Here is a 26,301-nt window from a genome sequence, read left to right on the forward strand (position 1 = left end):
TTTATTCAATTAATAGTATATTTATTTGTAAATAACTAAATCAAACTAACATTTAGCAATAAAATGACTCAGGTAGTACTTGCCAAAAGAATGCCTATCATTAAATTCTTTGATATTCTTCAACGGCGTCCTGAGTCTATAATATATCGAAAATACGTGAACATCAAAATATGTTAATTTTAACAATAGGTAAAACAATGCACCTACACATGCGAATAGTGTTAGAAAGCTAAACCGCAGTAAATGTTTAGGTTGAATGTCACATAATACTAGGATTTTGAATAAAGCTTAAGTTTACACGTGGCTACCTGTCACAATAGTGAGATAATTACCATTTTCATTAAATTCTACGTACATATTAGGTAACGACATAGATACATTCGAAGATTGACTACAGACAAGATAATTATAGTATGCGTCGGTTTATACAAAGCGTTGGATGTTGGTGTTATTCCTTACAACGTGCCGTTCACAACGGCGGTAACTATGAGCGAACTAAACCTATGCGCAGGGGCCGGAAGGTTGCAAACCAAAACGACCTGACCATGTACCACTATTCATTACATACATTTTATGTACTAAGGTGCAATTTATTTAAAAACTGGTGCCTAGTTACTAGACATTAACTCACTAACTAATAATATCTCATGTACAGTATCGTTAAGCGACGCTATGTATGTAGTGGTAACAACCGCACTTGCAAGCGAACTCTCTACAACAGAATTACGATTATTTACGGACATTATAGTACTATATTGTTGTATATATTTTCGCAAAACAAAAACAATTAATAAAAATTATTAAAATAAAATATGTCCAATTACTTTCCATGTCGTTTGCCAAGTGCGATTTCAGCGCTTCATTATAAGATTACCAATGTCTATACGTACGTATCCCTCGGACTAGCAAAAGGAACGTTTCAACTTCAAAACTAAAACAAAAATATCGAATACGAGTTATAAAAAATAAACCATTATGTACATGAAAATAATACAACCAGCGTATTAGCGCTATTTTGTAATTAATGTACCATTTCGTTTCTGAAGTAATTATTTATCTAGTACGCATCGTCTTAAAGTGGAGACTACGTGAGACTACGTTATTGCTTTTACAATAAAAATAAATTATGTAGGTCTACAGATCACGTATGCTACATTAAATAAATAAATAATAATTTATCTAACTAATCTACCTAAACATGAAGAGAATTACAACAAAATACTGAGAGTAAGGAGAAAAACAATATTTTTCAATATTATACAAAAATAAATTTCGTTCGACAAAAATAAATGATCATGTCAAAGATACATTGCTTTTCGAGATAAATTACGTAGTTATTTAATGTGGTTTTAATATGGCATAAATCTTGTTTTGTCTACTTTGTTTGAACAGTATATAGTTTGATAGTGATGGTCTATGAATGGCTGTATTTGATTGGTAGTATAACCGTGTTTGCGTTGCATGAAAGCTAGCCATTCGGGTTTGCCATCGCTAATGTTCGTGTTTGACAGTGGGTGACTCGTTTATAGCACGCAGAACTCTTCGAGAAGGTTCCTAAGCTCCTTGTTGTGGGCGGCCTTGGATCCAGTGGCGGGGGCGGCGGCGGTCGCACGGCCGTGGTAACTGCAGATGAGGGAAAATTTAACATTACTCTGGTAAGTTTTGTTTTACATAAAATAGTACTAGACGTCAACTGATAATACAGATTCATGACAAAGAGTAAAGTTACAGGTTCGTTAAAAAAACAAATTCGTGTATAAAAACAGAGCAATAACATAAAAAAAACATACATAACTATAGCACCTTACGTACTCTTTGTACCAAAATATTTTTATATATACATACACGTTATAAAAAATAACTGGTTAACCTTATAACATTGTTACATAAAAAAATAAAATACTGTATGAAAAATAAGTTCTTGCAGCTTGAGTTCCGTTGCAATAATAACATTTAATGAATTTATAAATACAAAAAAGAGATAAATGCAATTAGATCAGTGACAAAACGTCAAAGCGAACATTATAATTCCAGTTATAGACCCACAGAGCCAGTTGTGTATAATTAACACAGAAGTTTTTAACTTTAAACTCAAAATTATTATATGTATAATCGAATCTAATTATTTTTTAATAATTTGAAAAGTATTGAAGACTCATCTAAAAGACAGTCCCTTGAACTCCCATTTTCCTTAGTTACTGTCTTAAAACGGTAACATCAAATCAAAACAAGCAAAACTGATCTAAAAATATTATGTACCCGGTGGATCTGTAAGCCTTTGGAAAAACAAATTAATGAGATAAAGACAAAAAAGATGGGGTGCTGCATGTAGCCAGGCCAGTGTAAAGCAATCGGATTTTTAGAAGAAAAAGCACCAAGTATTACAAAATAGTTGCTAATATAGTTTTGTTAAAATTTTCTTATCGTGAAGCCAACAAGGCGATTTATTGATTTGAAATTTTCATAGATTTACAAAAGTAGTTATATTCCTAGAAGTATTACGAGTTGTAATTCCTACAGGCATGACATGTGACGTCACAATTTATTCTATTTTTAGGCAGAATTTAATCGACTTAAAAATCGAGGAGGGTCCTCAATTTGTATGTTTGTATTTTTATGTTTTTGTTTGTACCCTCAATTTGGCTTCAAAATAAGTATAATTAGTTTAGATAGGAATTTAGCGTGGTAGCGTGAATGTGTAACATCTATGCGTATCGGGAAGGGACGCCATATGCCGTGAGCTCACCTAATGGTGCGCGGCACTGGTTCATCGTCAACCGAGACAGGCTTCTCTTCCCGCCCGAAAAGCTGGCTAAACCAGTTACCCCTTTCAGGCTTAGCACTGCAACCAATAGCCAGATAGATTATGGCGTAACTCTTACGGCCAGTCCCAATATTCGATCTATATATTAATTTGCTCACTGGATATTTAATTTTGACACTTGCTCATACAAGAAATGTCATATCATCCTATCTCTTAGTAAGCAAATTAACAGATAGATAAGTTATTGAAATCCGCCGTTAGTGCACTGTGTTAATTAGGAAAATACCATCGTATAATGTATTATGCGGAAATGTAAACTAAAGGGATCGGTGAATTACCATACATGCAAATTTCAAAACCATGCAAGCCGAAAATTGTGAAACCGAAACTCAAGCTGCATTTTTTGACCACTGTTTAGAAATATTTATTCAGTTCAATTCCATCGTCTTCTTAGCACGGTAGGTTAGTAGTTCAGAACAGTAACTTGCCATATCTGCTTGGAACTTGTTCTTCTTCTATACTAATTTTATTATACTAATTTTTTTATTATTATACTAAGCCTGAAATAACTATCTACATAGTGCAATCAGCCATTTCTTCATTCCGTTATACCAATTTATTACGTCTACCATTACTTTACTGGTAATTAAACTCCTACTAAAAGAATAATCCCTTGGGAGGTTTTCATAAAATTGGTAAAAACAGCAAAATGCTCGTATAGTTACAGGCATATTCTGATCTGCCTACATGCACATTTGCAAATAGATGTTGCTTTATTAAATTTCATTGCAAAAGTTAAGTTATTTTCGTAATAAAAAGTCTACATACGTGACGGTCTTCTGGTTCTGCAATAGAGTGCGGAACCTGGGCTCGACGTACTGCCAGTAGCCGGAGTTCTTGTGCTCCTCCTGGCTCCATACGATGTTGGCATTCGGGTACTTCTCGATCTCGGCCTTGATCAGGTCGTAGGGGAACGGCGAGATTTGCTCAACTCTGTTAAAGAAATGTTAAGTTAATTTATATGGTAGTGATGTCCAGGCAATTTCAATGGGATTGGAAATGGTTGACTAGCAGTGGCGGAAACCGGGACTCTTTTCTAGAATTGCTCCTGGAAGGCCCAAAAGTAACCCCCAGGGTGGTTGCGGAGTTCAAATCATTTTCACTTTTGAATTTAAGTATAAGATGAACGTAATTCCAAAATTGTATGCAATTCGGTTCACGGTAAAAAAAATCGGAGCAATAATGTTTCAATGACTGCACTATGACTTCAAAATGAGAAGGAGGATTAAGATATTTATTTAAACACTTTTTAACATTACCTGACAATAGCAATATCCTTTTCGAGTCCCTTCTCACGCCTGTGCTTGAGCAGGTCGTAGTACACGCGGCCGGAGCAGAACGACAGCTTGCGGACGCCTTGCGGGTTCTGGGAGGCGACTCCGTCATCGGGAATCACTCTAAATAGTACAAAGAAAATAATGAACGATTTATAGCTAACTTAGGTATTTTGTGTGCCCATTTGACACCGATCGGCATCGCGCGGAAACACTCAAATTTAAAAAGCCTTATAATATTCAGTTCCTACCTTCTGAAGCTAGATCCGTCCTTCATCTCGTCGAAGGAGGACTTGGCCTCGGGGTGACGCAGCAGCGACTTGGGCGTCATGAGGATGAGCGGCTTGCGGAAGGGCAGCGCGATCTGTCGCCGCAGGATGTGGAAGTACGACGCGGGAGTCGAGCAGTTCGCCACGATCCAGTTGCAGTCGTGGAGTTGGCGGACTGTGTGTTTAGAAGGTGAGTTGAAAAGGTGAATAATGATTTGGAAGACAAGTAAATCAACGCGGTAAAATATAATCTGTCTTTTAGCTAAGCAAAAAATTTAGAAGTTTTTTTTTCAATCACGAATGCAAGGAATGCAATACAAGGTGTTTAAATTAGAGTGATTAACATCGATTTAATAATTTATTTACTACTATAACAGTCGGACATATTATAAGTTGTTACTCAACACCCGTTATCAAACCAATTCGTGACTATTTACTATTCAAATGATAAAAATGTGGCTAAAGATAACTAACCTTCGTAGTCAGGGCTTTCAGGTGGCATGTAGTCGGGGTCGTCGGCGCACATCTGCAGGAACCTCTCAGGCCGGGCCGACGAGTGCTCGGGACCCTACAGAATTACAAAACAAATTACGATTAAGGTGTCGGTAATAAAAAGCATGTTCTCTTCTTTTTAACACGCTTATATTAGCTTCCCCTGTAACTATGTACGTAAAAAATCGTGGAATCTCAATTTGATTGATCCACTTCCCGGTCTTCAATAAGGATGAAATTTTGCACACGTTCGAGTTCTGACAATACACTACTAGTGTGTTTTTAGTTTTTTAAACTAATATTTTTTTTGCTATCTAAATTAGTAATTTCTTCGTCGCTACACTTGGACTGGCCGCTGAAGATGAGCTGGTCGCTGCTGTACTCACCATGCCCTCCATGCCGTGCGGCAGCAGCAGCACGAGGCCGGACTGCCGCTACACTTGGACTGGCCGCTGGAGATGAGCTGGTCGCTGCTGTACTCACCATGCCCTCCATGCCGTGCGGCAGCAGCAGCACGAGGCCGGACTGCCGCTACACTTGGACTGGCCGCTGGAGATGAGCTGGTCGCTGCTGTACTCACCATGCCCTCCATGCCGTGCGGCAGCAGCAGCACGAGGCCGGACTGCCGCTACACTTGGACTGGCCGCTGGAGATGAGCTGGTCGCTGCTGTACTCACCATGCCCTCCATGCCGTGCGGCAGCAGCAGCACGAGGCCGGACTGCCGCTACACTTGGACTGGCCGCTGGAGATGAGCTGGTCGCTGCTGTACTCACCATGCCCTCCATGCCGTGCGGCAGCAGCAGCACGAGGCCGGACTGCCGCTACACTTGGACTGGCCGCTGGAGATGAGCTGGTCGCTGCTGTACTCACCATGCCCTCCATGCCGTGCGGCAGCAGCAGCACGAGGCCGGACTGCCGCACCCACTTGGACTGGCCGCTGGAGATGAACTGGTCGATGATGCACTGGGCGCAGTTGTTGAAGTCTCCGAACTGAGCCTCCCACAGGACGAGAGCGTTCGGGTTTGTTACTGAGTAGCCTACTTCGAAGCCGAGGACACCTGGATAACAACACGAAAAGTTACAAATCAGACTGGAAGATCGGTGATGTGTGTAACACTACATAGTATTAAACAAAGTTGCTTTTTCTGTCTGTGCGGCGCGCGTTGTTCAACGCGTGGGTTTAAGCCACTAACAGTCTGACCTCACGCTGCACGCTCACGCTCACGCTCTCTGAGTCCCTCACGCTGCTCTCCCACAGTGGGAGGAATCATTTGATGATTTATCATATAAAGAGTCGATAATAACTTGAGCCGTTTCTAAGAATTAGTAAGTAGTCAGACGATTATACCATATTTATTACTTTGGCTAACTTTGACCAGCTATTATGAATAAGATCTAGATAAAGCGATTAATCTATCACACTGTCTAGTCAATTTGGGTATTATATACAATGGCAGTCATTATGTATAATATATATTTAATCACTTTGGCTGTAACATATATTTAAATCTTCAAAACTACGCAACTGATTTTTATGCGGTTGTTTTTAATAGACAGAGTGATTAAAGAGGAAGGTTTATGCATAATATGTATGTATAATAACATACATTAAATAAAAAGTAGAAATACTGTTATCCTGTGCGAAGCCGGAGCGAGTCGCTAGTTGTGTAATAGATCAGTTGTACTCACCATACTCGGAGAGCGAGCTGTTGCAGACGGTGTAGGGCGCCTGGTCGGGGTACAGGTGGCACAGCGAGCAGTACGTCGCCTTGTCCACCTTCTGGTGGTGCAGCACGTGATGCCTGTCATAACATGCTAGCGTTATTGTGATGAACTAACTTGGTTGAAGGGTTATAGACAAAACTAAATTGGTAAATCATATCAAAAGTCAAAAGCAAAATAATACTGCAGAGATTTGAAATTAAAAAATATGTGTTATTTGGTAATTATTTTAGCATTTATAAGATCGAACCCTCTTCTAAAAAGTAGGAAGGTTTCATATTCGACACCTATATATTTTTTTCCTTTTAACCAAATTTTTTTTTCGTTTATAATGTCGGAACAAAGTTTTCAGATTTTCGCGTAGAGGGAGAATTACTTTCAATAAGTGTTCCTGACCTGTGTGAGAAGGTGCCTCGCTCGACGTCCTCTCCGGACAGCCTGACGTGGATGCCTTCCTTGAGCAGGGAGCCGAAGGCCATGGCCTCTCCCAGCGCCCAGTCCACCTGTCTGTTCTCCACCATCGCCATGCGAGCCTTCAGGATACGCAGCAGACCCTTGTGGATCTCGAACTCAGCCGCGTTGGGAGGAGGCGACGAGAAACGCTTGCCGATGTGCACTAGAGTCTCTTCTACTACGCCGGTAGGGGACATCTGGGAATGTTAATGATATATTAATAATTAATAATGATTTTAAAAAAGGTATCAAAAGTGTGCAGTTTTAAAATAGCTAAAGAATATCTGAAATGATGTTGTTCTGCCCCACAATTCATCATAACTTTTAGGCTTTTAGGACGCAAGTTTTATGACCCATTCCCCAACTTATCTACCCGGCCCAGTATCTAGGTATGAAAATAAACTTTGGTAAGGCTAACTTTCTGACTTCTACAATTACTGTTATGTTAGTTGAACTTTAGCTATTTCAAATTAACCACGACTATTTTTTCATTACCTTAAGGGGGTCCTTGCCCTCAAAGAAGCCAGACCAGGGTGAGTCGAGCCAGTCCTTGAACTTAATGTGGGTCTCTTGCTTGGCTTGGGTGTACGCGTCTTCGCAAATCTTCTCATACTTGTCTTTTACGTCTTTCACTTCTTCGGCGGTGACCACTCCCTCGCTGATCAGTTGATCGGCGTACTTTTCGAGTACTGTGGAGAAAATTTACATTGTAGCCTGGGCAAATTTTAAGCAACAGTCCCGTGCTGGGTGCACAAGTTACCATGAGCGAGTATAAATAAATCAAGATAGCTAAGCCAGGAATGATGATAATATTATAAAATATTCTCTCTGTCAAACTTAATTTTGATGTAGTAGAAAGAGACAACATAACACTTTTTGTTATGGTAACGGAGAATTGCACTTTAAACCAGTTGTCAAATAGCAGATTTGACCAATTTATGCGGCATATATACGGCTGGTTATGGTTCATTTATGGTCATATATAAACGGACAAAATGGACTTACCGGGCTTAGTCTTATGAATCTTCTGGTACATAAGTGGCTGCGTGAACATGGGCTCGTCGATCTCGTTGTGTCCGTTGCGGCGGTAGCTGACGATGTCGATGACGACGTCCTTGTGGAAGGTGGCTCGCCACTCGGCCGCCACGTTGCACACGTGCATCACCGCCTCCGGGTTGTCGCCGTTCACGTGGAAGATTGGCGCGTTTACGACGCGGGCCACGTCTGAAGGAAATGTGAGAAGTAAGTAGGTGTCATGTACTGAATGAAATTACTAGGACTATTGCGCTTACATTTCTATGGTACACAGTTTCAGAGAAACCAAATTACTGACGCTGTAATAGCAGAAATAAAAATACTATGTGCCAATGACAAACGTCTGACTAAAGGTTTCCCTCCGCCATTGAGCTTGTGCCGAGCGTACCCACAGGTCACAGCTTTATAGGTTTGCGATGTGTGCATAGTGCATAATCATGGATGATATTAAATTCACGCTGTTCATACGCATAAGCGCGACGTTCAGATGCTCGCCAAATGTGGTGAACAGATCAGAAAATCAATAAAGATTTCAGCAAGGACAAAAATTTATGCTTTAAATTTTCCAACAATTTTACGATCTATAGTTATATAATCTCAAACTCACCGGTACAGTAAGCAGAAGAGCGGGAATGCCTGGGGTCGGTGGTGAAGCCGATCTGGTTGTTGACGACGATGTGTATGGTGCCGTGCGTGGTGTAGGCGGGCAGGTCCGACAAGTGCATCGTCTCGAACACCACGCCTTGTCCGGCGAACGCTGCGTCACCGTGGAGGAGGAGGGACATGACCTGTAGAAGATATCGTGGTTAATTATTATTTATAAGCTATGGTAAGCTTTTAATATTATTTAAATCAATATTTCTTCAGCTTTTATAAAAACAAGTATTCAGGTATTTGGAACGGAAGGACTTAACTAGCATTTTGAATTTAAAGTCTAATATCCTTATCCGATTTATAGGAATAATCCACATTTTCAGAAATTAAATGTAATTGTAAAGAGTCAAAACAAATATTTTGATGTATACCAGCTTCACAAATTGTTTGATTCGATTGAAGATCTCGTAAAATTAATTTAGGTTACTATTGAAGAAAATTTAAGATAATTAGTTGGCTACATCAATCTTACGGCATTTAAAAAGACACGCATAAAATAATAAAGCTAGATAAAAGGAGACTACATACCTTCTTGCCCTCGTTATCACCGCGGTAAAACTGTTCGGCACGGGTCTTGCCCTGCACGATAGCGTCTACAGCCTCCAAGTGAGACGGGTTGGCGCAGACAGCCAGACGAATGTTCTTGTTTGTCACACGGTTAAGACGCTCGATGTATGTACCCAAGTGGTATTTCACGTCACCGGAGCCCTAGGAAAAGAAAATATTTTTTTATATTAATTTAATTTTGTTGAAAAAACATATTTATACGTACCTAAAAACACACTGCGCCATATTTAATACGTAAAGACAACAGCACATCAACCTACATCAATCTGTCAAATTTCTTAAATAGATTTTCAACCTTATCACAATAGTGGAAGGTTGATGTTCGATTGGTAAAATTTGACTGATTCGGGTAGGTTGACCTGCTGGCGTCTATACTATTAGCTCACCAAGAGGGATTATTGAAGATACAAAGTTGGAAGATACAAGCTCCAGTTTTGTTCTTTTGTTTTCTGTGTTTTGTTTTTGCTAAAGAATGTTTTTGAATATCGAATAGAAAAATACTTACGTCATCTTCGGCTTCGAGGGCGGCGAACTGCGTGAACAGCTGGTGAAGAGGCTTGCGGCAGACGTTAGCTACCACATTCAGACGACCTGAGGAGGACAGTTGCAATGAAAACGTGATAGCTTCTTTTGAGAAAGACTCACATATATTTAACTTTATGAGAATTCTAAGGAAGTTTAACTACTGATATAATGAGAAGTTTGGAAGAAGGCACGACATTCTTTCAACTAACATAAATGTTGTCGCCTTTATAATCCCCAATGTACTTATATACCTTTTAACTAATAATTGCGTATCTCCAATTATTATTATTACTTATAATTTACTTTATTTTAATATTATTTATTTATATTACCTCTATGGGGCATGCCCATGATGATGGACTCGACACCAAGACGAGTGGAGACATCGATGACCTGCTTCATGGCGGGGATCAGGATCTCGCAGCCTTCCAGACCGAAACGCTTCTCTGACGACCATTTCTTCGCCAGGAAGTTCTCGAATCTGAACATTAGAAAACGTTACTTGCATTTTTAGAACACATATTTTTCTTGGAATGACTCTTGGAAATCGATGGATTATGTTGAAGTACCTAATGTCTAACAACTCTCCTTTCCAAGATATGAAAAAAAATTGCTGACATTGCCAATGACGACTGTAAAAAATGGTAAAAACCCACATAGTACTTAGTAGCATATCATTTCGTAATTCGGTGACAAGCAGAAAAAATTGATATGTTAACACGCCTACTTTTAATCTGTATTATTGTTCTATTATCATTAGATTTAATCTTTTATAGTTTTAAGTCTATCATAACAAGAAAAAAGCAGTCTACATTATGATGATATTATGATGATGCAACTGGTTTTGTCAAATATGGAAATAGTTTTCTTTCTAACCCAGAGTACTATAAAGTTTGTATGTTACCTAGATGTTGTAATATCGATTTTCCCTGCACGTTTAATGCATAATATTTCTAAGGCCTCTCTTATCTAACATATTTACCGAGTGCATTGTCGCCAGGCCAGGCAAAAGGCTTGTATAACGCCATGTAGTACAAACAAAGAGGAAATCTCGTCATTACAAGAAACGTTACTTTGCAGTAATTGGCAATTGTCCGTCAAGTGATCCACTTTGTGACAACGTAATGTGATTGTTCACACTCCACAGAAGTGGCCACACTAAACATGATTGTAACAAGGTTATGAGTATGTTTTCCACTTATATACTGTTTTTAAAAGAGCTTCAGCTTATATGGGTGACATTTTATCATCATACCATCATCAGGTTAAAAAGGATTCAACGTATGCAAGATGCTAACTAGTTAAGAGTACTTTTATGAAGATTCTTGAAGACTTGAGATTTTAGGTTTGCATCTAATCAAACCCCATAATACTGAATACAACTAGGTACTGTTCATTTAATGTAATAGTCACTAAGGTACATTTTTACCAGTAAAACACTATATTATGTTTTTGGTAGTTTGACTTTGCACTCAAGGTGATATCGATCTTGGAGGATTGATAATATTGATATAGTATAGACAGAAATAGCCATGATGAACACCATATGTTTCACATTTATTGTTGTATAGACAAGATTAGATACCAAACAACTCGAAGTAGCGAATCATAAAATGTACCTTTTCACAATTGCTTTTAGATGCTCAAAAAGCACACAGCTGATATTGCAATCCATAAAAAATGGATCACTTTAGAAAGACCAAATGTGGTGAAACACTCATCAATCAATTCGGATCCCAATATATTACCCCTTTATGTATGTTTGCATGTGTTTCTGATATCACGGAAAACTGTATAGCGCTATATTTATATATAGGTATCAGCGAGTGACGGACAGGACCACATGCGCATATGTGCTAAATTACTTGAAAATCGCCATTGACACGCCATTTCCATTAAACAGTAGAACTTACCCAGCGGATCTGGTAAGACGTGCGAGGATCAACCTCTTCTGGTCATTGCTCATCTTGCCAACATTGGGGGGCTCGATGCGTTGCCTGATCCAGTTGCATTGTTCCAGAGAGTTGATGAACATGAACTCTATACCGATGTTGTTGCAGTAAGCCTGTTCGAGGCGGTTCAGGATCTCTCTGAAATGTAATAAAACGATATATAGAGGAAATCGGCAAGAAAAAACCTCGAAATTTATTCGACCCTGAAAGTTATGTGCGTGAAAAATGTATTTAGAGAAAAGATTCATATTTAACAAACCTTTGGGAAGTTTGTGAGACGAACAAAGGTTCTTAATTCGAATTTTGTACGATTATAGACCCATTGGTTTGTCAATAAAATACATGAAATCGGTAGTAGGTGAGGTTTATTGCCGTAACATAATTGATTTCATACATTAACCACGTTCGTGTACCAAATTTAGAGAAAGCGTAACTATCGCAAATATTGTTACCTAAACATACAAATTAGATTTTTATTTACTGGGATTAAAATCCAATCAGCTGTTGCAATCGTTATCGAGGAAAGCGATAAACTTTCAACATAGGCGTGGTTGAAAGACAAGGTTAAGGTCCACACAATAATATTGATAACAAGGCTTTATCTACATCAGTACCTGAGATAATACACATCTTTTTGCGTCGAACTTCGATTTAGTAGACGATTATTGTCTGATTCCTTGAAGATAGTTTCAGACCCCGGATTAGATAGTGTATTGTCGAATTGGGGTTACTGATTAGATTAAAATGTTTTGTACACTCTTGGACAAGGTACCTAAATGTATGCCTTGAGACAGTCCATTGTACTAAGCAGTATAAGTAAAGATTTTTTTGTGTGGAATGTGCGTACCCACCTTTCACAGTTTCTTTACGTAATAAATTAAACATAATTATTTTTAATAACTTACCTCAACGGTAACGCTTTCTCTTTTTCGCCAATGAAAGTCGTTGATGGTAATTTGAACACTCTGTCCATATCAGCTTCATCTAAAACATATAAGGCGCAATCAGAGTACGAACGTTTTAATCAGTAGTTCTTCTTAACTACCCAAGTACGATGCAACATTATACATATGAGAATGTCTAACCCTTGATGAAGCACAAAATAAAGCAAGTTGAAAGATATCATATCCCTTTACTAGGTTCTTTTCTAGTTTTCGTTACAACATCATCCCATGATTTTACGTTCATACAGAAATGACAACTTTACATTAACAAATACACGGTGCATCAATATAGTATAGATGTTATGAAAGTAAACTTTGATCAGCAGCAACAGTGTTGTTGTTTACTTAAGTGGAGAGCAATTGTTTGGAAAGTTTCCAACACCGAATAAAATGCTGAAGATAACTAGCGCATCCTTCGATGCCAAACAACGATATAGATTTATATCTGTATACACCACAATCAGAAATATAAGTACTTTTATAATAATAAAATATGTACAATTATAGTAAATGGATATTCCATAGATAAATACAGTTTCATGCAGTAAATAGATACATGCTAATGCTCATACAATCTAGTAAATACAGACATGCCACCAATATAATAATAATAAATAAACTATGAATATAATCGTGCAGATCATGAATACTTAAATAGGTATAGAGATGAGCAACTGTGCGTGCGAGCCGAGGACCTTGTGCGTTACATCCACATAACTTATGATCTTGTAGTTATGGCTACCAGCTTTCGAATCGATTTACGAACAGACATAATTAAACAGAAAATAAAAACGCAAATAAAAATAAACGCGACCATTGACATTGTTTTGACTTTGTCGATAAATTCTGTTCATAAAAAGTCCAAATAATCCGACTGCAACAATGAAACAATAAAACTCAATTAGTGGTTTTGTGCCAATCTGCATTAATAACGAATTTCTGCCTAGGAATATAATCCGATAGGGAAAATCCACCTGGAATTACATCATATTTACATTTAGGAGTTAGAATTTTTTGAGTGTTGCAAATGGAAAATTGTAGCCGAACATTGCTTCGCCGCCATAACTACCTACTCATGAGACAACGAGCGACCATGGTGCTTTCTGTATTTCAGGTTCTCGTGTATTCTTACCAAACCTGTAGCTGTTGTGAATCACCTCCCGTTTGTTTTTACCGATCAAAGCGCTGTTCGCTATTTCCAAAGGGTCGAGATTCGCTATGTGATGTCCCCGGATCTGTTTTTTAGTGCACAACATTCTCATTTAGCGTGTATTATGTAACTGCCGATACGATTGGGTAAAAAATAAAAATAAGCAAAAAACATAAAATATTAAAGTCCTTGATAATATAAGTATAGCTTGAGGCATGTTCCCTTGCTTCAAAATAAAAGGTTTTTGGGGATTAGTGAGTTATTTCGCAGAGCTCGACTGCAGCTGGTTAGAATATAATAGATAAATATTATGTCATATATGGTGCTGATCTGGGAGCAAAACATAATGTCCCTGTGGTTAAGCAAGAGTGGTATAATATTCAAATGAAGCAGTTTAATATAGTGGTTACAGAATTATGCCTACCTAAGTACCTGTTAATTTCTAACATCGAACATTTCATATAATCATGACAAATCTATTTGGCAAACCTAAGTTAGTTTATTCTATCTACTAGGTACAACTAGTTTAGTAACTTAGTCTTATGTGTATTTTACAATGTATTATGTATCTATAGACAAGTTTTCACTAAATAATGATAAGTAGGTACTATACATGTTATTTAGGTTCCTAAACACAGGATATTTTTGCTATTAAATAACTGTCTTACAAATGCCGTCTTAGCTTGTAATACATACCTAATTATACTAGACTTTCATGACTACATGACCGACCACTTATCAACTTTATGACCAAAGATATAAAGTTGAAAATTGGCTGACCATTATATCTAGGCTAATTCATTCCACCTGTAGTTTGTGTACTATGCTCATCCTGACATACATTTTTGTGTGTATTTGTGTGTAAATATCCGAACAATCGTAGCATGTCCTTTGGGCATTATTCTATTTAAGTGTTGTCCTAGTTTTCATAAAAAAAGTATATTTTACAATTCAAATTCAATCTTTCATCTTTCTAGTAAAGGAATATGACGATAAAGCGATTTGTTAAGCAGCTCCTTAACACCCAAACCATAATTTGTTAATACTTATAAAATAGTTACTTTTCCACTGACACAACACAACAATGTGGAAAAACAAACAGTCATATTCGGTTAATTAGTAACATTTTAGTATGACCGATGTGTTCAAAAAGCTAGTCTCAATTATTTTAATTATGCCAATTATTTCATTAACAGCAGTTTAAAATGTCAAAAAAATCTTCCATATTCAAAATTTTCCTTTTTCATAACTACTTTTTAGAAGTTCTACAAACCAAGCACCATAAAGCATAACTAACTACAGACGGTACAATAGAGGTAAGTGTAAGGAGGCGCGTGGACGCAGGACCATATCCGCAATCAGACGGTGCAAGGTGTGATACCGAGACTAACCCCCTACTGGACCGCGCACCCGACAAGACACGAGTAACGCGTTACTCAGCACTTGAACCCTGTTGATGTCAAATGGACAGACACTAATTAATTATTTGTTTGGGTTTACAATTCACACATAAACTATCTTATCTTGGCGCTAATGATGTATAATTGCGAAGTCCATTTGACATCAGTGCTCTCGATTGGAATACGTGATAGAGTTTCGTCCATACCGAATCTGACGTGTTGTCTAATGACGGCCTCGTTTGCGAAGGCTCGCAAGCCGCCGTGCCATTCGCCACTGGACGTGGGGTCCCCGGTGGCGATGCCCAGCGGGTCTAACTGCGCCACTAGGTGACCACGAGACTACATCCAACGTAAAAAAGATATTCGTAACAAATCAATCAAAATTTTGTCCCCTTCGTTGAAATATCCCTTCATAAGATACATTTAATAAAAAGCGGCCATACATACGTACACCCGTTGCATATTTTACTTATAGAAATTATGTACATATATGCGAGTAGTATTATCATTAAGGGTAGTTGAAGAGACTGGAAAGTTTATAAGATTGTTACGCAGTATACATGTAAAAAAAAGAAAGCTGAAAAGATAATTTATAGACCTCAGTATTCCCACAAACGTGCAATTATTGGCAGCTCCTGGCCATTTAAATATCGTGTGTTAAAACGACAGATAGACAGACATTAAATTATTTCGTTTAATTTAGATTCTTGTACTATTTTGAGACTAGCATTTTATGTCGGTCTTGTTATTTTTGTATGAACAAATGAAGTAATGAATGTTCTCATGGATAATTATATTTTGAATTTATAAATATGTAATTATTTAATGTTTGGTTTTGTTATATACCTGTTTATTATTGAATGTTGAATGGTTATTTACTTTGTTAGGATTATTTTTGGTGACTAAAACTGCTTGAAATCAAAAACTACAGCAAAATAAAACGTTTGGTATCAATCGACAGCGAGTTTATTACACACATGCATATGCAAGAACAATTTCCTCGAACAAATAACTATTACACAAGCAGTGTAGTTAAACAAAATGTGTTATCTACAATACGAGACGCACGTCATATACGCATAAATCAAACATTTAAAGTTTGAGGACAACACTATTACAGTGATAAATCAAAGATGCATTCATTGTATGGCGATGTGGTGTTCTGCATGGTGTAAAGCTACACTATCATAGCTAGACAAGGCCACATCTCGGCATTCGTGGCATTCTCCCATAAGCATGACTAGTTAAAAATATGTATGTGTGTTATAAAATCGCTTACGAAACACAACAGTCAGTGACACGCAATGCAAAGTTGATAAAAACGATACGATATACGAGTGTTGCGTCCAATTACGACAGCGACATATCCCTCGTGTCGTGCGTACCAAAATTGAAATATTTCCTCATGATGAGCTCGGAGCTTGGGCCGCGCATGCCTAGCTGAGGCAGGTTGGCCGTGGTGATGCCGAGCGGGTCCACGTCGGCCGCCAGGTGACCGCGAGCCTGTCACGCACCCGCCACCACGTCACATTTTAGCCCAAATCGCAAACATCCACCGCCTAGCGACTACACACAACAACCGCATCCATACGATGCCACTTCAACCACCGAATAAATTACAAAATTGATTCAATCATAGAAGATGTTTTCGTCGCTAGGCAGTGTAACAGAATTTAGACTTGTTGTACGAATAGTCTTGAAACCGCTATGCCAAATGTTACACACGCAGTAACAACGACTGTTTCTTGTAAAAAAATACATAGTTTTAATGTGTACATATTGATACTTCCTAACCAACTAGGACTATCAAATTAACAAAATTAGAGCAACTAAACATTGTGTGGTAACAAAAACATAAATAAGGCACGGGAAAGTCTACTGTACCTAGCGTGACCTATTGCATAAAATTGCATTTGTCTTAATTTGAGCACAACCTAAAATGATAATACTATAAAGCTGCTCTTAAAAAGTGTAAATAAATAACAAACTACCTAGACCCTAATATTTTTAAGTAAATGTGTTTAAAAACTGGGAACAAAACAAAAAAGGAAAACACATCAGGTATGGGAGCTTATGACCGAAAATAGTACAAAACTTAATTGAATTTCTTGGAGTTAAAATATGTGACGTAGGTACATAAGCTCCCTGAGTTTAGGACAAATCACGTGTAAGGGACAAAAAGTGCAAACAATAATGAATATTGTACAAGAAATCGTTGCAGTGATAAGATAGGAATATTGGTCACCTGGTAACTTCTGATGATAGCCTGCACTGCCAGATGGTCATCGATGATCTTCTCATTGATTGGCGATCCTGTTAAACCATAAATTAGTTTAAATTTATTCCTATAAACGTCCTTAGGACTGTTTAGGAAGACTTCATCTTCTATCGAATAGTTAAGGTTCATAAAGTTCATTAAAATGTTTGTCTCCACTTGCGCTGTAGTAAAAAACATACTCAATTTTTTGTACAGCTTTCTATAGTTTGGTACTATCTGCAATCGTACGCAAGTTAAACCCTTGTGTCCTCTCAAAACAAAAGCATACTTTATAGAAGGGAAATGTCAAATTGGTAAAAACTCATTGAAAGCTAATACATACAATCTGTCATATTCATCTTTACATAAGAAAGTTCTAGAGTTTTCTATAGAACAAACCTGCAGCGATAGATGGCATGCCAGCGCCGGAGGGTACGAGCGACGTGAGAGGGACTTCGTTCTTGTTGTATGGCGCCAAGTTGGGCGGCGCGGTGTACGCCGACCCGGGTTGAGCGCCATTCGTCGCATTGCGGAAGAATGCATCCCATGACTAGAAAGATTAAGTTCAGTTATTGCATTTTGTTAAGAAATCTAAGATATTAAGATATGAAGAAGAAGATTCAAATCCAAAAAAACGGTACAACCGTGGTATATCCGAATTGAAACCATTAAGCAGAAATGCAGTGTGACGTAATGCGGTATTTGTCCCAGAAAATGTAGTCAAGTAACGAGGTTGGGAAACACCCAGACCAGACCGTAAAAATCGATAACACTTAGCATACGTAAGTAGGTACACAACTCTGAAAACCAGACATGCCTTTTCGTCATAACATAAAATGTCTGTGTTTTCCTGTTCCAAATTAATTGTTATTTAAGAAAAGACCATAGATAGCAATAACGATTTGTGGTATTAATAAATCGTTAACGTCATACGTCAATAGTGCAACGTCACGCACCAGACATGGCGCGTGCTCTTCTAAATAAAATGACGCAAATTCATAAATAAGTACATCAGGCAGGTATTGTTAAAACTGTTACTAAGTAGATACGCTATTGTCATGCGTGATAATAGTTTACTTAAGATGCATGATACCACATGAGGCGTACATCACTTATCTTTTGAACAGTGATTTTACAGAAGAATAATATTTGAATTGAGGAAAGCTGAGACTTTGAGTGATAACTCTAATTCTTTGTAATCAATCATTCATAATCTGATATTGTCCATACTCTGTCAGCTGTGCCTATCTTGTATGAAAATTTCTCCTCATATTTTTTTCCTTCTTAGAAACTGCATGATCAATGAATTGTGTACCTAGTTCAATAAAGAAACATACACAACCAGGAATTGGAGTATTTAACACCAACAGAATGCTTAACCTTTGCAATTCTCAGAAACCAGCACATAAAATGTGCATACAACATTGGTGTTCATAACAAGCGACAATTCTTTGCTGTAGGCGTGTTCGGTCATTTCAACAACTCAGACCTTCCTAGAATTGATCCAGCTAAAAGAGATAATTCAAATCCAGTTACAACCGCCTCCGTTTAGTAATCACCTGCGAATTGGTAATGCACGGATCGTCAGTTCACACTTGTTAACATCTCCTTTCCTTACTACGTAGAAGATTCAGTCGGCGTCCTTGACCTTGACTTTCATTGTCCATTTATAAGTAAACTGCTTATTGTAAACATTTTAGGATGGGATATTTATCTCCATTTTATAAACCATCACTATTTTCTTGTGACAGGGACATTCCCTCCCTATTGTTTGCTGCATCAAGATCGTATGAGGCGTATATTACACAATAGTCAATCAATAGAGTACCTGTCTATCGATATAATCGAATTAATAACAACAGTCTAGGCCTCGTCTAGACAAGACGAGCCTATGCTACCCGTAAATGGAAGAACAATTTAGTACAATTTATCGCTCAAGTGTTGAATCAATGTTTGCTTTGATCTAGCCAATCTCAATAGGTTATTGTTTTTAAGATCATACGGCACATGTGGGCAATGGTCTTTTAAAATAGTTATTTATTAACTGAATATTTTTCGGCACATGTGTATTGTAATTTCAAGTACTATTAAATGTGACATTGAGTCTCACTTTAGCATTTAGAATATTTGCTATTTGAGTTTCCAAATCATCTATTTGATTGCTTTTATTGGCGCCAATGCTAGCAAGCTTTCCATAGATATCTATACGTCAGTTTCCGGATGCCATTGACGCATTACATTGATCTTAGATCACACCTTTTGATTCGTAGATAGCTGTGAAAACTCTAAGATAACACTAGGATGCTTGTTCATATAGAATGGTTATCTTATCAGGGACGTCTGTTCAACAATATCCGCAGCGCTATCACGGGTAGAAAATACAGATTACTAACAAAAACGCATCATAATGTTTTTACACACACAACTTAATCTCATTTTAATACTAATATACAAAGATATGTCTAGTAAATATTTACACACTTCATGCAGTCATTTTTAATATCTACTCGATTTCATTGCACAAAAAACCCTGAAGTTAAGCTGAGTCCCTCCTAAAAATGTATAATTTTCCTTCCTTTATTATTATCCAGATCCCTCCAAACTGGAATAATTTATGCGAAAAGTTAAGGACAAATAAATGCCCAATTAAGTGACACGAAACGGCTAATGTGTAAGTTTTAAGAGGAAATTTAAGAGTTGTTCCTATATTGAAGTTGAAGAACCCGCGACATAGGGGTGTTATAAATTTGACCGAATGAACCGATTTGGATGAAGATGTTTTTTTTTTTAAGCGAGTTTTCCCTGATATGTTCATACTTAGTATACTCATACTGATGAGGGTCGATAGTTGTTCAAGTTCATGTTCCGTACTTAGCATCTAAAACAGTATCTAGCTAACTCTCAGCCTTCATGTATCGTTAGGGGAAAATATCTTAACGGTCACGTTATTAGGTGTCAGTGTCACGTAACTAAGTTACGTCACATTACTGAATACACCAGCTAGAGTAGAAGGTTATATCGATATGATAATATAACCTGCATGATTTATTTTAGACACTATTTTATAAGTATTTAAATATTTTATCAGTGCACCTCATTATTTATTTTAAATTCTCAAGAAACAACGACCTTCAATCAACATAAACTTTCCATTTAGAATATCTTTTATTTTAACGTCAATTTATTACTTCACAGCGCAACCAATTATTCTGGTCATTCATTTCGATGTCAAGGCAATATTGTAGATACATAATAGATGTCAAGACCTATTGTTATAAAAGTTGAGAGCAGTCATTTTAGTTTCGTTAGGCACTCATTGCATTATGTCTTTGTCCTTGGCTGTTATTTCGATGATACGGCAAACGTGTAGACTTTCATCTTGGACTGTACGACGTACTTACTTATCGAGCAATGAGATAGATAAGGCAGTAATAAAAATGATTTTCCATCCGGGTCATATGCCGCTGATTACAAAAATCGCAATACACTAATTGCTAAGCACTGCGTATGCGAAACTTACCGCGTGAACAGAACTGGAGTCAGCGAGCCATGTGTTGTACATAGTCTCGACGTACGCCGAGCTGGACCCATTGAGGAAAGGCTCTGCGGCCGCCGAACTGGTATGCCTGAAGTTGGTTACTGGGACAGCAGTTGTCTGTATTAAAAAAAGAAATAATTGTTAAAGAAGTCTTTTTAAAGTAAGACTCGTTTATTTCCATATTTAATGTAATGCCGGTACCGGTATTATACAATATATCTAAGCACTTTAACATACGGTTGATTGCGTCAACTGACGTCAACATGCACAAAATACTACAGTCTGTTTTTTAAACACATTCAAACATGAAAATAAATCTCTCTTCTGGCAAACACATTTCGCTTGGCATACCTCCAATTGTCTTTGTAAGCCAGAATTCGCTATACATAATCAAGTTTCTGTAGATATCGAGCAATTAACACAATCACAAATTAAGTTGGAATTGTCTGGGTTAAAAAAACAACAAGGTGACAGTGAGATAACGATGTAGAACAAAGTTTATCAGAGTAACAAAGGGGCTCGGCCGTCTCGTCACGAAGATACAGAGACTAGAGGCGGGACTAGCACGCCGGTTACACAACAAACAATACCTATAACAGGTACAATATACGAACAGATCGATCGTCAGCTACAAATAGACCACTGCAGAAATTCTGATACGAAGAATTTTCTCAGAAACATTTTTAATTGTCACTTGTAAAGCAGAGACAATTATGATAATAATTCTCGTAAACACCAATTAGATTAAATTGGTGTAACTGTTACTTATTGAGTCCTTTGAAATAGGACTCTCTGGTATTCAGGCGGCAATTCGTTTAGGGCATTTATAGAAATCAATGTCAACCATTTCAGGGTGGTTTGAACTTTTTAAGAAAACTGCTACGCTCAATGACGTTAGAGTTGGAAGTCAATAGGAGAAGCCTGCGTTCAGCAGTGGAAATCCTGAGGCTGAATTTATGGAGGATAAATAACGTGGTTTTCTAGGTTTACTAGAAGACAAAAATATTGGCGACTTTATAAGCCAGATTCGTAGACGAAGGTATCGAAAAAGAGACTATGCACCTGTTTAAATATAGCATTATATTGAACCTATTTCAGGGACAGTTTATAATGAAGTCTAGCCATTATTCGTTTAGCAGAATAATACTTAGTCAGAACGTGCTGCCCGGATATATACTTAATTGAAACTTGGTAAAATTAGGAATTTATAAATTCGGCGAATCATTTTTATCAACTCCTACATATTTTGTCAAAATAACTAAATTCTGCGGAAATGTGTCAGAACGAAAAAACAAGTTTGTTTGTAAGCAGATCATTTGATTCGACAAACTACGGCGAAAAAAGATAATTTCCATAAAATACTGGTAGGTATAAAGGATAAAGTAAATACTACGAGAAATGCGTCACCTTGTTTCCAAGAACTTTCGTTATTAATACCTTAATAAGGCCATCGTTTAAATTAAAACAGGATAATAAGGAAACTATCAGTAATGGTAATTGTCGTGACCCTTAAATACTTCCGATTATTACGCTGTTTTAAAAATACTTTTTAAGGTGATGCAGTAGGTACTAAATATCAAATGACAAAATGTATCCTCAAATAGATAGTGATGATAGATTATGTTAGTGATAATCCAAAAGCCAGCACTTTTTCTGACAACAGAATATTATACCTTACATCACCTTTCTTATGAGTTTTCATCAAATATGCAAAAATAGGGCTGTCTATATGTTACTCCTTTCTTTTTTTAGTGGGACAACTCTAAAACTGACACATACTTAGTAATCTAAGGCGGTTACGAACTAGTGTAATCGAGTATGTGCTTCTGACGACAAGACACGTGATGTGACTCACACTTTGTCGTTATGACGCCCATGCTAGGCGTAATCAAGTAAAAATACTCCTATCATTAATCTGTTGTAATGCATTTATATTTTACTAGCTTCTGCCAGCGGTTCCACCCGCATCCCGTGGGAACTACTTCCCGTACCGGGATAAAAAGTAGCCTATAGCCTTCCTTGATAAATGGGCTATCTAACACTCAAATAAATTTTCAAATCGGACCAGTAGTTCCTGAGATTAGCGCGTTCAAACCAAACAAACTCCTCAGCTTTATAATATTAGTACCTAGGTATAGATACATTATGCATTTAATTAGATACTGCCTGTATGGGCTGTATGTCATTTGACAAGGTCACAGTTTACTGGTAGTGACCATGGCCGTAACCTTGAACTTATTAGTGAAGAGCTGGCGAATGTTTTACGTGTACTTTTGGCGTATGTTACATAACTTTAAATAGGAAAGTAAGGATATTCTAGGGATCCTTATAGGATGAGATCTGTACTTAACAATACGATGTAGTAGGTAGAGGAAACATTTTATCATATTTGCTTGTACCCTAAACTAGGTACAGAACCAATTAAAAGAAAAAAGAACTGGGAAGTCCCTGAACGACATTGGTTATATTTTTTCAGGATAATACCTTGGAATTATGAATCATGAAGATAATTATGAGTCGCAGTAAATATAAAAATATTTAGAATTTAACAGAAATTAAGATAACTTACCTGGGGTCTGTTCAGGAGCCATGAGGCGAACCTGTCGTTGCTGCCGACTTTATTTGTGACTTGAAAAATTACCCTCGCGCGATGCATGATTGTCTCGTTCTAGTGTCAGATCTGTAAACAAGAATTATTCAATGAACTGCCAATCAGACTGTCTATCATATCACCATGAGTTGCACTTTTAAGTTCAACTTATAAATATTCATGACATAGAATGAAGTGTTTTTTTTTTACTGTTGTTAAATGTGTGATGTGCCTGGCAAGGTGTAATTTTCCAAAGAAAAAGAAGCTGCCAGTAATAATAAGGTTCTACACAATAGAAGAGTCCATAATACAGGATTTAAATTCTCACAAGGTTGTATAAAAATAGGAAATAGTAAAAATAAAAGCTATTGTCAGCATGAGAGTGTTATGCCATAAGGCACTTGTGTAAGTTGTTTCCTGGGAATATTTCTTTCTCCTGCTGTCATTTACTTTTTCATTATGAGAAGCAATGGGTCAGCAAAAGCGAATGCTTCAAGAATAACAATATATAAATATATTTATTTATACTTTGATTTGCTTGCAATTAAGATGTAAAAAACAAGATAAAATTCACATTAAATAAATATGCTCTACATGCAAAGAACTAAGAGATAATAATTTAGGACACAACATTGTCAATGTCAGAGAAACTGGCACATAGAAATCTGTTGCACTGAGACAATTCTTTATTCACCGTTTAATTACTTAAACAAGGTAATAAAGAAAAGAATAATTAATGAAGTTTAAGAAAGGAATTATTAAAATGAAGAATTATTTTATTGAACGTAGAAGTTTGTATTTTGATAATTACCAATGGGAGGACTGAAACAATTTCATGACTAAGCTACCACCAGCTATACTTGAACTATATCATAGTCTGAAGCTAGTACATAAAAGGTATACTTATAACAAAAATATTATACAGGTATTTATAAACAAAATAATAAAGGCATAATTATAGTACATACTACCTTTCCATCTACTTTCTAGTATGTACAAATTTGGCAGGTAGTCAAAACTGTTATATAGATGCACTACATGTGTGGTAAATATATTTATAGACTATATTAAATAGTTCAAGGCCATAGGAGAAATCACTTGTGTTTACATGAACAATACTTGATTATTTTTCAGAAGTACTTAAAGATTTGAAATTTTAGAATAAAAAACGGAAGCACATATGGATTGATGAGAGGTATTGAAAAAAATATAATTTAATCCAATATACAATGCTTGTATCAGCTTAGAATGATAATAATCTATATCAGCATAAACAATACTAAGTTGAATTGTTACATGTAATCCCTTTACATGAACATGAATAAACAACTGAGAAAAAAGCATACAGACACCTATTTCACACATTGGTCAAAGAAAACATTGGTAGAGATGAAAACAGATGTTAGTGGAATAGAAAGGAGACAGTAAATTCTGTAATAATGTCATGATCCTCATAGATCATGCACAACTACTTTCTAAAACAGATAAATACCCGCCGGATTATATAATCATTTCAATTCAGCCCCATTTTCCGTTTAAATGAACTTAGAGACAAATAATACAGAACAGGGCACTGCAGTTTTCCTAACCTCTTTTACACTCATTGCGTCATATAATGCGGAATTTCATTAAGTTAGAAAAAAAAACTTAACATACCTGATAAACTTTAACCACACTAGAATATTTTACAGAAATTTGAACTGATCAATACTGAAGTCCCGTGATTCAAGGTTATATAACTCACTTTTTCACGTACCAAATGTGATAGGTATGTTGCGTCGAAGAACTGCTGTATCAAATATGTATCCGTTCCTATTTCATCGTACCCGTTTCGATATTATTCCCTAAGTTTATTTTATCTTGAGCAATAATTTACCTTTGACACTATTCGAATGTGTAGTAAATTGTCTTGTCTGGCAAGCACAGTCAAATTTGATTGAAAGAATTCAAAAATTCATGCTTTTCGCTGATTCGTCGCTGCCGTCGTCAATCGTCTCGTCGATTCTCGAAAGGTGGACTGTCAAACAAGCTGTCAAATTGAAGTTCAGTGTTCACAGGGTAAAATAATAAATATATTTCTTTGGCTGATATTCTCAAACCTTTACCAACTTTTACAGTGCTGAGGTTTCCAACTGGTTTCAGCGAATATGGTGATTTGGTAGCTAGGAATATCTGAAGGAAGTCCCTATATTGCGCAATTCAATTGACTGTAATAGGGAGCACCTTAAATGATTTCGACTTTTTTAATTTTTGTCAATATTATCATTTGTAATCATGGTTTGTGTTCCAGGGTGTTCATAGACGTTTATCTCCATTATTGCCGTAAAGGTTCTTGAGCACTATCTGTGATCACTATCATGAATGTCAGTGCCAATCAGTGATGCCAGATTGGGGGGATTCCCCCCAAATTTGGGGGTATTTTCTGCCCACGGGGGATTTTTTGGGGGGAACAATCCTTTGGGGGGATCAGCGGGGGGATTAAAAATTGGCTTGGAGGGAGTTGGAGGATTTTTCGGAAAAGTTTTATGACTGAACGCGACCAAATTACTTACTACTTCATTTGATTCCACCATAGAACCACACACAAAAATGCAGTTGGTGATAAAACTTACGGATATATAAGCAAATTGACATTAGGAATTTTGTCGTTGCCT

At 37.1% G+C, this 26,301-nt stretch overlaps 1 protein-coding gene across 8 annotated transcripts; it reads right to left on the reverse strand.

Annotated features, from left to right (window-relative positions):
* LOC110384112 (2-oxoglutarate dehydrogenase complex component E1) lies at window positions 1-25,683 on the reverse strand. 8 transcript variants are annotated; one of them, XM_064034084.1, is made up of 23 exons: window positions 25,524-25,683; window positions 23,627-23,737; window positions 21,040-21,174; window positions 17,919-18,069; window positions 17,508-17,575; window positions 13,845-13,947; window positions 12,674-12,752; window positions 11,730-11,906; window positions 10,149-10,297; window positions 9,797-9,882; window positions 9,253-9,432; window positions 8,678-8,858; window positions 8,041-8,259; window positions 7,531-7,724; window positions 6,979-7,232; window positions 6,550-6,662; window positions 5,731-5,918; window positions 4,842-4,935; window positions 4,350-4,542; window positions 4,084-4,221; window positions 3,593-3,757; window positions 2,747-2,842; window positions 1-1,623 (listed from the first exon to the last, which is right to left on the reverse strand). In XM_064034084.1, exons 2-23 carry the CDS (start codon window positions 23,711-23,713, stop codon window positions 1,524-1,526), a joined length of 3,150 nt encoding a protein of 1,049 aa, XP_063890154.1. In that variant the 5' UTR covers window positions 23,714-23,737; window positions 25,524-25,683; the 3' UTR covers window positions 1-1,523. The 8 variants fall into 8 exon arrangements, with proteins under 8 accessions (XP_063890154.1, XP_063890149.1, XP_063890153.1 ...); XM_064034079.1 differs by lacking the exon at window positions 13,845-13,947 and adding an exon at window positions 15,469-15,601; XM_064034083.1 differs by lacking the exon at window positions 13,845-13,947 and adding an exon at window positions 16,648-16,765.
* Window positions 25,684-26,301: the final 618 nt, after the last annotated feature.

The sequence above is a fragment of the Helicoverpa armigera genome, chromosome 4 (genome assembly GCF_030705265.1).
Source record: "Helicoverpa armigera isolate CAAS_96S chromosome 4, ASM3070526v1, whole genome shotgun sequence".
NCBI classification, from domain to species: domain Eukaryota; kingdom Metazoa; phylum Arthropoda; class Insecta; order Lepidoptera; family Noctuidae; genus Helicoverpa; species Helicoverpa armigera.

What these genes read in the sequence shown, in the direction of transcription:
- LOC110384112 (XM_064034079.1), bottom strand. Translation starts at nt 23,713, where the DNA reads ATGCATCGCGCGAGGGTAATTTTTCAAGTCACAAATAAAGTCGGCAGC. An exon ending in TGAAAGCCCTGACTACGAAG is followed by an intron (nt 4,543 to 4,841) that starts GTTAGTTATCTT and finishes CTAAACACACAG; the next exon opens with TCCGCCAACTCCACGACTGC. An exon ending in GACGGATCTAGCTTCAGAAG is followed by an intron (nt 4,222 to 4,349) that starts GTAGGAACTGAA and finishes TGTACTATTTAG; the next exon opens with AGTGATTCCCGATGACGGAG.